Source organism: Labrus mixtus, chromosome 7 (assembly GCF_963584025.1).
Source record: "Labrus mixtus chromosome 7, fLabMix1.1, whole genome shotgun sequence".
NCBI lineage: Eukaryota > Metazoa > Chordata > Actinopteri > Labriformes > Labridae > Labrus > Labrus mixtus.
Genome location: NC_083618.1, coordinates 22,392,803 through 22,408,294, shown reverse-complemented (window position 1 = coordinate 22,408,294; position 15,492 = coordinate 22,392,803). Strand labels below are relative to the sequence as shown.

Here is a 15,492-nt window from a genome sequence, read left to right as displayed (position 1 = left end):
TAACTGCAGTGCATGTTGTTTTGTAACACATTTATTAGGAAGTGTTTAAAGAGGAGTCAGGCGGAAAGAGTTTTTTTCATTACTGATAACCCCTCTGCACTTCCAGCCAAAGCAAGGTAAGGGAGGTGGATTTTGATAAAAGCCAATAATCTAAAAGGACTTTTGAACATTTTGTCCCCACGGTTCAGGCTTTCTGCAGAGATCAGAGTTTCTGCTGCAGCTGTTCCTCCTTCAGAGTGACAAACGACTACCCCGGAGAAACATCATCCATCAGAGTAAACACGGAGACGTTGTGGGATTTCACTTTTGCCGACTTTGCAGTTTTCAAATCAGAGCTGCGTCCCGATCCAGCTCTGCAACTCCTCATTTAAAAGTGACTGACGCTCAGAAAGCAGTTTGATTCCTCGGGGAAAGTTTCCTCTTAAACATCTCATCTCTGGAATATCACTTTTATGTTTCATCTTCAACAAGGGTCTGTGACATGTGAGGGTAGATCATATCAAGCAAAAAGTTTGGGTGCATTTGGCCTAGCGGTTAGGTCGCACCCCATGTATGGAGGCTTTAGTCCTCCAGGAGGGCGGCCCTGGTTCAAGACTGACCTTTGGCTCCTTCCCCACTCTCTCCTCCTGATTTCCTAATCTATTCATTGCCCTAAAGGCAAGAGGCCCCAAAAAGAAATGTAAAAAAATAATAATGTAACAAAAAGATACTGCAAAAATCTTAAAGTTTGCAAAGGGGTCGTCAGAAACACCTTTAAAACTTTGAAGAGGACATATTATCCCCCTTCTCCACCTTTTCAAACAGTCCCCCTGTGGTCTAAATGAAACATCTGTGCTGTGCTTTGGTCAAAATATAACATGAATCAAGCACCAGAGGAGGTTTGTGACCCTGTATAAACCAGCTCTCTCAGAATGCTCCGTTTTGGTGTGTGTGTCTCTTTAAATGTAATGAGGCCCCCCCTGAGTTTTCCCCGAAGACATCACTCCTCCTCTAGCAAGAATAAAAATGGCGGACCTGTGCAAAAGTTTTGCTCTAGACTGGGGGTGGAGTCCATGGGTGGAGATATCAGGGGAGGTGAGGAGATTTCTTTTCACCAGAATCCCACTGTGACATCACAAGGAGAGCACATTAGAAACTCAGCATTTTTCTCTGTGTTGTAAGACTTATGCAGACATTTTGTGGGTCAGTAGACACTCAGGTTACCCAAATATATGTTCAAAAACACTGTAGAAGGGAATTTGTCATAAGGTGTCCCCTTTAACTTCTTTCATGCAAACTCCCTTTCAGCTATCTCGATCCTATATTTAGGGTCTTTTTGCATTGTATTCAAACCCATCTCTTTTTTCTGGACAATGTTGATGGGATTTCTTCTCGTTCTTCATGAGTCCATCTCACTGTGTGGTTTCTGTTGTACTTTCATTTTCATCACCGCTGTAATCACTGTGCATAACGTTGTCTTATTTATAGTCTCAGCCAGCAGCCGCTCTGTCACTCAAACAGCATCATCACAGCAGGTTCACGAGTTCATACATTAAATAGTCCTTCCCTAAAGCAGAAATATAACAACCTGTAATCCGGGGCTTTATATTATCTTAACGCATGGACATGAGGCGCTTCCTTTAGAGAACATTAGTGGTCACCTAGGACGCAAACACAACTCAGCGGTTATTTTTCATTAAAAACACAAACATTAAAGGGTAAAAATATACAAATATGTAATGCTCAAACTATGAATACAGCAATATATCATCGTCCTGACTCGTGTGATACGATTATCAAATCACTGGTGCCAATTATTGATATTTTGATTTTTTTTTTTTTTAAATATGGCGCTCCGAACATATTTTCCTGCCAATTTGACTCGACGCATCACTATTTCATGACTCCTCACGGCACGGGGTTATAACATGAAGGAGGGTAATGTGAACAGAAGTGAACCGGCCCAATAGAAGTTGACAGCGAGATAAAAGAGGAAGACGAAGAAGAAGGAGACGAAGGACACAAATGAGGAGACAAAGAAGGAGATGAAGAAGGAGAAGGAGACAGAAACAGAGAAGGAGGAGAAGGGGACAGCGGAATAAAAGAGGAAAAAGAAGAAGAAGAGTGAGAAAGAGATAAAAAAGATGAAGAAGGAAAAGGAGACAAAGAAGAAAACGGAGACAAAGATGGAGGAGAAGGACACAGCGGGATAATGTGGTACATCTAAGAAAAGAAGTTTAGAGATGCAGCATTATAAAAGGTGAAAACGACACTAAGGTGCAGCGATTCCCTACTCGTGGTCATTCGGTAAAAGAGGAATCACATCTTAACTTAAAAACTGAAAACCATCTGATTCAGAAAAATAAAAACAACGTCTCAAAAGTAGAATGTGTGACATAAACTAAACATAACAGGGCCGTCAGTTTAAAGACTTATGAATTTAAAATGATAGACCAAGATCTGAATTTTTTCAAATGTCTCCGCTGCCTTTCCTGGAGAGTCGGCAAGCAGGTCACAAAGTCCCCTGTTTGAAATCTATCACTTAAAATCTGAACTTTAGAGCTCTGCAGCAGGTGTCACACAGCACGATCCTTCTGCGTCACACAAACCGCTCATTATCAGTCATCAACGCACCGCTGACACAAAGACCAGACCAGCTCCAGAATCACAACTTAATAAAGACGGAAAAATCCACACAGCGCAACATGACCTCAATTCACAGCTCTTCAACTACAGCTCGGAGTCTGCTCTACAGTACCCACACCAACACACACACACACACACACACACACACACACTCACAGAGACACAAAGTGCAGCGGGTCCACAGGATTCAGTCATCCACATCTGATCTATCCGAGTGTGTTTGTATGCGGTCCAGCAGACACTGACGATGGAAAACACTGGCGGTAGTTTCCAATGATTCCCTGCTCAGATATTTCTACATGTGAACGATTTCACAATGACAACTCAACTCAGAACCGTCGTCCTGGACTCATGAAGCTGCTGTCTGAAAACACTTGTGACTGCTCCAACAAAAAGCTTTAACAGCGTCTTGTATTTGGCCATTTTGTAATTTAATAATAAACAAGTTTGTATGAGAAATATTCATGTTTATATTTCTCAAGAAAGCAAGTGGAAATCAATGAAAGTGAAGCAACTATTGGTGGATAAATTGAGAATATTACTGAACCTCGTCAGTCAATATGGGTCTTTGGCTTCTCACAGCAACGCTCCTAGTCTTGTCAACAAATGCACGTTGTCTGTGAGGGGGGAGTAGTGGGGGGAGGCAGAACAGCACAGCACTGTTTGCTTTAACAACAGCCCAGTTGCATTCAGTTGCGCCAAAGGGCAACAAACTGAATTCTTATTGTCGCTTTAATGCACCAAAAGGTTATCAATATTCCCTCTTTTTCCAAGCCATCGTGCAAACTAACCTCTTGTCATGAAATTGAAACAAAAATAATCAGAGGTCGGGGGAATTTAGAGTTAAAGGACACACTGAGTTGATTTTAACTATAAAAAGAAATATTGACAAAATCATATGAGTGTAGCTGACAGTCAGTTTGGGTCTACTGTAGCTGGTCAAATTATTTGAATGTATCTCCCACGTATGCATGCATCTGATTGGTCAAAGGTTTGCAGGCTGCATGTAAATGTGAATGCATGGCACATGTTGTAAAAGGTTTGTGCACAATTTTGTTTACTGCTTTTTTGTCTTGTAAGATATCTTAATATGGGATAAACATTTAAAAACATGCTGGATGCTTCCCTCATATTTGTACAGAGAAGCTTGTTTTTGAAGTCTTAGCTTTAGTCAACAAAGAAACCACAATAAAGTAACAGTTCTGACCTGCAGGCAGCTTAAATATCAAACTAACAGTCGTACTAACATGCAACGGAAAACTCTCCCTGTGTTGAATCTTCTCCAGCACCTGTCAACGACTTCAGACCTCCAGTTGTATTTTATGACCACGTTGAGATCATCAAGTGATCCTTCAACCGATACAACAAACAGTCAAGCTACAAATCGACAGTTTTTGGATTTAAAAAGTGTTCAACAACCAGCAGCATGTCGTGCAGGTGGCCTGAGGATATGAGGCTAAATCCGGACTAACACGCTGGAGGAGCAGAGGCGTTACCTGTCAGGTCGCCTTCGTCAAGTGATCTGTCACAGCTCAAAGTTCACTGCTGGTTCTTCTTTGTCTCAGCTTCTCCTCGGAGAAAATGGACCCCTCCTTGTTGCTTCATATTCTCCCTGAGTTTCACACCGAGCAGCTGATTTCTCTCTACTTTTCCATAACACAAACTTTCTTTCTTTCTGCTGTTCGCTCCTCCTCCTCTCCTTTGAAGAAAAACAGCTGATTTTCTTCCTCTTACTTGTGCAAGTTATTAGAGCTCCACCCCTCCTGGCACTTTGTAAAGAAACATACTCCCGTCTAGGCTGCACTTTTAGTCTTTCCACATTCACTTTATGATCTGTGGGAGGCTAAAGGTGTGCTGGATAAGTAACCTGCTGTTTCACAGGAGGGCGGAGTTATCATGAATTTACATTCAAAAGCTCCACTCACCTGAGAGAGAGAGAGAGAGAGAGAGAGCGAGCAAGAGTGATGTAAATGAAACATCCTCTTTACACACTTGACCATGATGAGTGTGTCGATGTGTTTGTGGGCGTTGAAGGAAATGTGGCAGGTGATAACAGGCTGATAAGAGGAGCCATTGTCATGCGGGAAACAGCAGATAAAACATGGTGGTTAAACCTGAAAAACTTTGGAGGTGAAAAATCTACAAGAAGTCGCTCCTTTACTGGTGGAAATATTTCTTGTCAGATAAACTAAAACCTTTGTGACAAGTTCAACAGAGTCGGAGCTCAAGCTTTTAATTACTCATTAAAACTTGTGAGATGGGTGTTTTTGTTTTGTTCAGTAGATTCTTCTCTCTATGTATCATCACATTCATAATGATGTGAAGAATGACTCCACGCTGAATCACACAGGCAGAAAGCTGCTGCAGGCCACGCCCTAATCAGTGATGTCACAACAGGCGTTTTGCATTAAGTAGGAAATAAGATGAAGGCGAACTTCACTTGGGTTTTTGTGTAGATTTAAACAAAACATTGAAACCTTTACACATATGGATACACATATGGATACTCAAACAGCCTGAAGATATCTTAAAGGAGGAATTATCTGAGACCATTCAAGTTACAACAACTGAACACTGATGTATCGTCCTAGCTCTGGATTTGATTTTAAATGATATATTTTAAGAGATATTGTTATTTTCATAAGCCGTTTTCACATCTGCACTCCTAAATATATCTCGATAATTTCAGTTGAAGTCCGACTGAAAAATGTTTCTGTTTGCGTTCACACGTACAACTCCTCCTGGAAAATCCAGGAGTTTTTCAGAAGATTTCTAAAAGTGTGAAAGCACTAATAGATTACATTAATTATGAGCACTTTTCTGCAATGCTTGTTTGTCTACAAAACTATAACATAGTTTAAAAAGATATATATCGAAGCAGTATGGTTGTGGGGTTTCTTTTTACATACACACTAATAGGAATGGCTGCAGGAAGCGTTCCCAGGTTCTCCTTTGTGGTGAAGAAATGTGTTCAAAAGATTAAAGGTTTAAATTCTTCTGGGAACATTTTCTTTGTTTTTTTAGCTGCAGAGTTCAGAGGTGAATTAATAAACTGTTCTACGTTTAGTTTTCAGTGTTACAGTGAAACTAGAGGATAGAGATTTTCCTCACTTATAAATACAGGTGCTTTGTTCTCACACAGAGAGCGACTGTTGGCAGACTTCCACGTGTCCGGTGCTTAAACCGAGGGGCAGAAACATTCTTCAGCTATTAATAAATCTGTCTGAATTAGCTTCACATCACTCACTGTGTATAGAGACAAAGCTGCACAGAGTTAGATGTATTAGAGTCTACATGCCGACTGTCATCATGTGAAAAAAGTGTTTTCAGTAAATAACAGGAGTTACGGATATTAAAGCTGCACATGCACCAATGCCTCACATGCAGGTGTTTTTCCATTTTTCACAGCGAGACACCGGTGTGAGAATTAGAAGGTGCCATGTGTTGGACATTTCTGAGTTAATCTTTGCTGAAGTTAATCTGTTCACTGCTGCAACATTCACCAATCTGTCTGTTGAACACTGAACCCCCTGATAAATGTGTCTGCCAGTTTTTAATTAAAAACTATTTTTGTACAACTTGGCCATGACCTCATCACATTACAAAATGCTTCTTTTTTTTTTTTTTACATCCACATACACACATATTTTAAACCCTTTTCACTAGAGCCTGACCGATGAATCGGCCGATATTACCTTATCAAGTGACTATCGGTGTGGGCTCATTTTATTGCAAATATGCGACAACATTTCTAGATTTATTCACCATTCAAATGGCGTATCATGTGAGAATCATCGTATTACACTAGCAGGTCTCTTTCACCAGCAGAGGGTGCTAGATGGATTACAACAAGCATCATCACTCTCGGTGTGTTAAGCAGTGATGCACGGTTACTTTCCAGTTTAGTGACCATCTTTTGCGATCTCAAGTGATTGCTAACTGCATTTGAAGGGATCAAAGCAATAAATGTGAATAAATCACAAATCTTAACAGATCCATCATAGATCTAAGCTTAGAGAGATATCAGACAATATATGGGTATCAGATTTTTTTCCTCCCCATATCAATATCGGCCCCAAAGAGCCATATCAGTCGGGCCGGGACACTAACACATGTCCCTCATGGTTTGTAAGAGAAAATTTCAGAACATGTAAGGAACACAAAACACCCTGAAATCATCGATAAAGTGTGTATGTGGCTCATGTGTATAAGGGGCTCTAGATATTAGCTGGAGAGCGTTAAGCAGCATTAGAGCCAAACTCTTCCTTCGGGAGATGTTAGAGGCCAAAACCAGTAGATGTAGATTTTGAATAAGTTTGGGAATTAACTCGTTGTTTGCCAACGTTGTCCTCGGGGGGGGGGGGGGGGGGGGGGGGGAGAAGACCCACTACCCTTTACGTCAGCCTCTTTTCTTTGCATGTCAGGAAGCTCGTCTGTGTTTTTCCAGACTCATTTTTCAGGACAAGAGCCGGACAGCAGGGCAGCAGATGGCACTGCCCACCATGGTGGCACACACCCACACCCACACACACACACACCCACACAGGTGGAACTCCCAGTACAGTAGGAAGTTCCATGCTGGGTCAGCTGGTGGTCTGCTACGCCTCATTTAAATGAACTGACTTGGATTTTTCAGTTACTATAATTTGTGAACTGATAGCCCTTCACCGCCAACCACTCAGTATGCATTAACACAAACTCGTAGTGACCATCTGACCAACAGCAGCCGTCATATGATGCATCGCAAAGATTTTCCTCGCAGCTAAACAAATGGCCATCCTCCTCGTCCACAACTAGACTGACACTAATTACATCACTACGCAAGGAGAAGCTTGGTGTGTGTGCGCGTGTGTGCGTGTGTGTGTGTGTGTGTGTGTGTGTGTGTGTGTGTGTGTGTGTGTGTGTGTGTGTGTGAGCTTCCAGACAGGCAGTAACAGCATTATTTACAGTAATCAGTGAACTATTAATACCAGCAGAAACTGATTCACTCCGTCCAATGAGGATGTCGCGTTCATGAGCAGCGACCAATCACAGTTCTTAATTCAAGTCGTGTAACCGTGGAGATATCACTACACTGTGACAGATTCATGGATTAGTGTTGACCAATGAGAGTACTTACTCGCTTCGTCGGCGGGCCTCCATCCCATCGGGTAGGAAGAGTTTAATGGTTGACACGATGCAGCCATGAGTGACTGGAAATACAAAGAGATAATGTCAAAGTTAAACTCTGAGCCAACATCTTACTGGGATTATAAACGATAGGACTGAAAATGAAGAGTTAATTTTAATTTAATTTCCTATCCTCCTTTCTTGTTTCTTCCTCTTTCGCAGTTTTGTTGACGCCTTTTCTGATGTACTGATTACAATACGGCGCCGCCACAATATTGGTGCAACGCTGTAAATGTCACAAAGTTCTGTCCTTGGAAAACAGCATTCGTCATGAAATAACCTGCGAGACTTTGACGAGGGTCGGGGACGTTATGAAAAAGGACGGAGGAAAGCCTCGTAATTGTAGACATTATCACATGTGGTGCTTTTATTTTGAAGGTGAAGAAACGGAAATGTGGTGCTTTTATTTTGAAGGTGGAGAAACTGAATTGTGGTGCTTTGTATTAAGGAGCTGTTGACCCGATTCAAAACTTTGATTCTCCTCAATTAACAGGTCGTGGTGAGCCGAATAAAAATGTTTCTCCACTGTAGACACAAGTCACAGCACAATATTTAAAATTACTGATGTGGATATTAATAGTGAACCACTATCTCTACTTTGTCAAACACGCTAACAACAAGAAGCTCTGATGAGTGAGAAAAGCGAAAGAAGATTTTCCTGTTTTCCTGCACTGCGTCTCCCAACACTTGAGTTAGAACACTCACATAGGAAACAGGATTTTGTCCATGGCGCTCACTAGTGTGTCACTGTCAATACTGTAAGGGCACGCTGAAGAAATTTTAGAAAAATGACAAACTCTCAGGGTTGATATTGAGCTGTTCACACAAAAACATTTTTTTTAAAGGCAGGTTGTTTTGGTGCAAAAACTACACGGCTGATCTCTGGATTTCAAATATTATTCAGTGTTATTCAACAGAGACACAAAAGGGCAGACTGTGGATGTGAGTGTGTGTGTGTGTGTTTGTGTGTGTGTCTCTGCAACACTCGCCAAGTCTTTTCCCTTTTTCCTGCACTCCTACAATAACCGGCGACCTGATTAACCACCTGAGCCACATCTGCCCTCCATCCTCCTTCTCAAGCTATTCTCCTCCTTGGTGCCCTGAATACAAGAAATTCCTGTTTCTAGCCTGAGATCTAACCAGGACAGAATGTGGGAAGATAAAATTGTGCATATTTGAGGACTGTTTTGATTGAGATGTAGCAGACATTCAAACTGGAAAAACAACAGCACAATTTGAAGAATCCTCACTGACGCTTTGGTCTGTTCTTAAATCTGAGAAATCTACAGGAAATGTTGTTAATAACCTGCAACACGCTTAAATGAATAACTGTGTAACTCTCAATTACATTAAAATGAAAAGGTATACACTTTGTGTTTGTTGTGCTGTGCAAGCTGTTTGCCCACTGATGCGTTTTTACACAACTGAAGGTCCCATCAGATTTATAAAGTTGTTTGAATTTAAATTCTCCAAACTGTTAAACATTGATGTTCACACTTAAACCTTCCACAGTAGTCTGAAGTGTCTACGGTCTACTGCAGGCTGAATGCTCATTTGGTCCATCTTATTAAAAAAGGATTTCAGTGAAGCTGAAAATCTGACCTTAATATCTGCTCAGTACAGCAGGTTTTCTGTGACCTAAGAAGCCCTGAGGTACCCCACAGGGTGCAGGTCGTTTGTGATTATTTCAGGTCGTTTGTGTGAGGGAGGAGAAAGAGGAAACCCCTCTCTGTTCCCTGTCTATGTAACCAGCGCTGATTCTTAAGCCCTGTGTCCACTTAGCGTTTTTTTTTCTGAGCGCTAGCGTCTTTTTTCCAATTGTTTCAATGAGTAGAGAACATTCTCAGCAGCAAGCGGCTGTCTGAAGGAAAAGAGCAGCGCCCAGCATATATTTTCCAGAGCACTCCGCTTTTTTTTGTGCAACCTCGGAGCGCTCAAGTTGAAAATCGTTCAACTTTTCACAAAGTCGCTGATGACATCACCAGTGCTCTTTTCAAAATGTATGATATTAAGATATTCCCAGTAGTCCTCTTTGCTCCGTTCCATTGTCGACAGACTGTTGCCATAGAGACAGGATGAACGTGCAACGCTTTCATGCAAGCGCTCCGAGTATACAGCCAGCGCTTTCCTGCCCGGAAAAAAACGCTAGGTGGACACGAGGCATTACTCTTCTGCATCTCATAAAACTACTCAAAATATGTTATTGGACTACTGGAAATATTATTATTTGTCACTGTGCCAGAAATAAATATTGTAAATGTGCAAGTACCTTTGCGTGTGTTCTCTGTGACGTCAACACCGAACTGAATGATGTCGCCGGAGAGTACCTCGCAGGGTGGACTCTCCTCTGAGCCTCGACTCAACCTCTGGCTGTTGATGAACGTCCCGTTGCTGCTTTTAGTGTCCTGCAGGTAGAACTGAAACACAGAAGAAAAAAAAACACACACCAGGTAAGAACCTCAAATAGATTTGTTTTTTAAAAGTCAAATGTTTAGACATGTTCATACTTTTTCACTTGTTGACATCAGGCATGTTGTGATTAACTGGTTACACTATTAACCCCGGTTTAAAACGCCACAGTTAATTAATCGTTATTGCACTGCTACACCAAGTTTTCTTGCTCTCATGCTCAGAAAGAGGGGGCAGAACTGTTTTTTTTTGTTTTTTTTTGCCACAACCTGCACTAAAAGAAAACAAAGTGACACCTGTAGTGCACCAGCCTCATGTGTCCGGCTGCATTATCTTTACTTTCAGAGAGCGACACCGCAGCAAAGCTTTGTATCCCCAGAAGAACCGAGTGAGTCGGCAGTGTGGGGACATTTCAGGCACACTAAGAACGACGAGGAAGTTATTAACAATGCTGGAGCCCCCGTTTGCAAAACCTGTCAGAAAAATGCTGCAGCTAAAGTACCAAATTTGATGCAGCATCGGAGAGATCAGATCCCCGCAGCACTACACACCAAAGTAAAGGAAATACATCATAATGGAGTGATATTACTTTAGTGGAAAGTTACTTGATGAAGCATTGAGTTGGTCGGGCATTAAATGTTAAAACTTAAACTCAACGGCATAGCTGTGCTCAAACGTTTCACTTTTGTTAGCGTTCCTTTTAGGAGTCATTGCTATGATCTTGGACTGTTCTTCGTGCACTGATAACATTTGATGAAAAGAAAAATCAGTAAAATCTTGCTGACAGGTAGCCAACCTGAGCGCCCCTAACTCCTAACATGGTTAGTCTACGGCCTTAAGCTGTCCGTGCAACGGTTAGAGCAGTGGTTCTCAATTGGCCTGGAAACAAACCTGGTCTAAAACAGTCTGTCAAGCGCTTTTTTGAACGCGTTAGTTTTGTTCAGTTTCTTGCCTGTTCTGCAGCATCTGAGGTACAAAACAGTTGATGGAAGCTGCAAAAACAGCACAACTTTTCATTAAATCAATCTGATTGATTAAAATATATCGTAATTCGCGATCAGGGAGGAGTTGGTGGTTGGTCCTGAGGCTGGACGAGAACCACCGGGTTAAAATGATGTAAATAAAACGTTTAAACTTTGAGAGTAGACCAAGCTTTGTTAGCGTTGTGTGTGAGGACCACAGACTTTGCCACTTGTTGTCTTATGTTACCTCAGTGGAGCATGTGAGTGGGCGAGCAAGAGTGAGGGAGCAGTAAGTACTGTGGCTGCTCATAAGACAGAGAGGAGCGCTGATTGGTGCCGTTTTCCTTTTTGTGTTTCGAGCTTGAATCATAAACTTTACAAGACTCAGGAGAGGCTTTTCTAGGCTCTCCTTAAAAGTACTTAAAAAACCTTTGAAATCAAATCGACAATAACTGAGATTTTCGGACTGCATGAGTTAATCTGCACTTGACAACCAGGAGAAACCAGCAGTGATCCTTATCGACTCTGTTCATATTGAAACTGATAAAACTGAGATAAAGCAGTGAAATGTTTGAATGTTTTTATCCTCCATTCACATCAATTCAAAACACTTTAATCACGTCGTCAGTACTTAAAGCTATTTCATTCATAACATGGTTAGACTGTATCCATAACAACCCCGAGACACACAGCTCGAGTCCTCGATAACGACCAAAAATGCACAACAGTCAAATAAAGCGAACAGCACGAATCACATCAGCTCTGTTTTCCTCACAGCATCATTCAGAAAACACACAAATGCTCGAATCGGGAAACACACTCAAAGACATAAAAAAAATGAAGTGAAGACACACAAATTGCACAAGCACAGACAAGACAAAGACGAAAGGCTGATGTTCGAAAACAAACCCACACATCCACGATAAGGTATGAATTACACTCACTCACACACACACACACACCAACACACAGTGCGATCTGATCTGGATGCCTGAAGCCTGTCTGTCTCTCTGTCTGTCTGTCGTTCCCGGAGTTTCATTCATCAGCTCTCAGCTCTCCGTCATGACTGAAAACCACTGACGATCTACCCCAGAGAGAGAGCGAGAGAGAGAGAGCGAGAGAGAGAGAGAGAGAGAGAGAGAGAGAGAGAGAGAGAGGAAGACAGAGAGAGAGAGACAGAGAGAGAGAGACAGAGAGAGAGAGACAGAGAGAGGAAGACAGAGAGAGGAAGACAGAGAGAGAGAGAGAGAGAGAGAGAGAGAGAGAGACAGAGACTCATTGACCTCACTGTCAATCTGACCGCAGTGAAATGCCACAGATTCACAGATCATGGTAGCTATAAACACACACACACACACCAAATGGACAATTACCTCCTGTCCCCATGGTAACCTGTAGACAGGGAGGGAGGGACCTAACTACAGAGCTTTCCCCCAGCAACAACACACACACACACACAATGCGTCATATACATCGCATATGGTTCTCACACACCAAGTGCAGTTCACACACAAACACACACACACACACACACAAAGCATGACATCATTGTCCTGTGAGCAGCAGGGCGAAGCCCAGACAAAATGCCTTTTGTCTTCAACACAGGTCAACATTTTTGCAGCTATTTGAATTTTGAAATTGTTAAAAATCACATGTATGAAACATAAACTTAATAGGAAATAGGTAAATCTGTGCATCCCTCATTCCCTCCAAGGAACAAGATCGGCTGTTTTTGCCTGACACCACTTGAAAAATAACAGGTGAGATCTCCTGTGATGTAATGCTTTACGGCTGATAACGTTTAACCAGAGGCAGCATGCCGCTGCAGGGACATAAATAAGAGAGACGACAGGGAGTGCAGTACTCTGTTTACCTGAGGATGGAGGACAGCAAAATGGACTGCAAGATTTTTTTGTGAAGTAAACGTGTAGAGGATTTGTCCAAAGCTGCACATCAATGAAGAAAACAGGAACCCTTGTTCTATTAAGTCAGGTTAGATTTAAATATTGGAGAGAGAAATGTAAAGAAATATGTCATAATAAGCTGATGCACCTGAGTCAGTGCATTTACTGGAGGGACATAGCTGCAGACTTTTATCTCTAACTCTCTCTCTCTCTTGCACATGTGTGCTTGAGCTTGTGCAATAGAAAATGGATAAAAGAGAAGTTAGGAAATAAACTTGGGGGGCTGTAATCAAACGTGGGCGACCCGTCCGAGTATCGTTTATGTGTGGGAAACACTGCGATTCATCATTCTATCCGATTAACTGAAAAAGAAAAGAATAATTCTTAACAAGTTAAGTTCAGGATTTCATGTTTTAGCTTCATCCTTCAAAATGTTTTAATGTCTTCTTTTTATTTTTTATCCTGTTTTCAATTTATGCTTGACCAATTAACCTCAGTTCCAATTACCGTCTTTTATGTCTTAAACGCCACCATTTTGATGATGGTTTTATGGACGTTTTTATACATTCTCAGTCTCCTGTTTTTACCTGATGAACTCCTGTATTTACGTATTTAATGTCGCTCACGGTGTTTGTTGTTTCTATTGTCTGATTCTATGTGCCTGTGTTCTATGTGGTTGTTGTTTTTTTCTCATAGTTTTTCTCACCTGGCTGCGAAACTAATTTCCCCTCGGAGACAATAAAGTAAAGTTGAAAGTTGATGAGGAGTCATGAAGAAGTGAAGCAGTGAGTCAAATTAGCAGAAAAATCTGACCACAGTGACGGCCATTTTTTCTTTCAATTTTGATATTTGGCCCCAGCAAAGTGATCAGTGCATCACAGTCAGGACGATATATATTGCCCTACTGATATTTAGATTTACGCCTACATGTAGACATTTTTTTATGAGGGTAACAATATTTCTCATTAACAGAGCAGGGTCAACTTTTCACAGCGACGTCGGCGAGATGGTGAGTTGGCAATTCAAACAAACGCACTTACATGAAATGAACCATTAAGTGCAAAACTGAAGAAAAAAAGACAGCTGTCCTTTAAGTAGCTGGTACACTGTTGCATGTACTGTCCAATAAAACCTGGCTGTGGTTATGAGATTATGAAACAGACCTTCTACAGACACAGCATGTCCATACCTCACACTCAGCCGACAGGAAAACATCTGAGGAGTTTCCCCGAGTCTTTCTGTTGCTTCGGATCTCAGTCTGCGTAAGATCTCCCAGAACCACCTGAACCTGACAGATCAAACAGGAAGTCCCCTTTAAATTCTAAAAACGCACACCGTGTGCTGTTTATGCCGCCGCATCACAGTTGCTTCATCATTTCCTCATTTCACAGAGTTACAGTGACGGCTGAAAATGATCTCTGAGGCGACGGCGTCCTCCAGTCATTCTCTCACTTAGCAGTCATCCCAGCTGACTATCTATGAAGCGCCATAACACTTAGAGTCCACCAGAAGAACAGACAGTGCTGAGAAAACGCCAAAGAATAAATGAATAAATCTTCATTAGCTAATGTCAAGCCCCAGACTGATGTTGTTAACACTGAGAACAGTGAGACATAAGACAACACGATATTGTTAATAACGAAAATGTGGGAATTCATTGTACTAAAAAGAATACCCAATGAACAAACCAAGGTTTTAAGAACTAGGCCGGTAACAAAGGTTGAATAAATATAACTATTGAATATGGCAATGAAATGAATGTGTGAACTGAACAATCAGACTTTACATAATGAGAAATTCAGGCTGAATTTCAGACTGAATTTCTGGATTCTTATTCAGACTGCCATTTCAAGCCTTCAATCTGACTATGGTGGAGGTGTAGGACAAAGTGACCCCCCCTCTGTACCGTCTTCAGAGGTAGTAACAGGCGAGACAGTTTCAGCTGAGACAGTGGTGGAAGCACAGCGCTGTGTGTGTGTGTGTATGTGGAGCTGCAGCTGAACCCCTTAACGCCATGTAAATCCACAGACTGGGACACCAATATTCCACCATAGCAGAACATGACTTTACAAAGACGTGATGACGATTGAGCTTCATTACGGTGTGTTGAGGAATCACAATCCAAAGCATAAAAAAACAAAAACTACAGATCTTGAGTCATGTTTTTAACCCAAAGCTGCTGCAAGTGATCCCACTGATCAAGATTCATAACATTTTCTGAAACCAAAAATTATTTCTTAAAGCACACAATATCACACAAACGCCAACTTATTAAAACAATCTGCATATGTTGCCTGATTTTCACTGCCACAAAACATTCCTGCAACATTTCCACCCACCAACAGACCCAGTTAAACACTGCCTCCCTTTATCCCTCCCTCTCCTCCATTTCTCTCACTCTCTCTCCTCCCTCGTTACTATCA

The 15,492-nt window shown here is 41.6% G+C and overlaps 1 protein-coding gene across 11 annotated transcripts in view; it reads right to left on the bottom strand.

Moving 5' to 3' along the window:
* Positions 1-15,492, bottom strand: part of slmapa (sarcolemma associated protein a) — a 66,574-nt gene that overhangs the window by 31,456 nt on the left and 19,626 nt on the right. For 9 of the 11 annotated variants that reach the window (XM_061041787.1, XM_061041788.1, XM_061041785.1 and 6 more), the window contains 2 exons: positions 10,064-10,211; positions 7,745-7,817 (listed from right to left, as the gene is read on the bottom strand). In XM_061041787.1, coding sequence (XP_060897770.1) covers positions 7,745-7,817; positions 10,064-10,211 — 221 coding nt within the window. Of the gene's footprint in view, positions 1-3,872; positions 4,011-4,121; positions 4,460-7,744; positions 7,818-10,063; positions 10,212-15,492 lie in introns of those variants that run through there. The other 2 variants (XM_061041791.1, XM_061041792.1) reach the window with 2 other exon arrangements.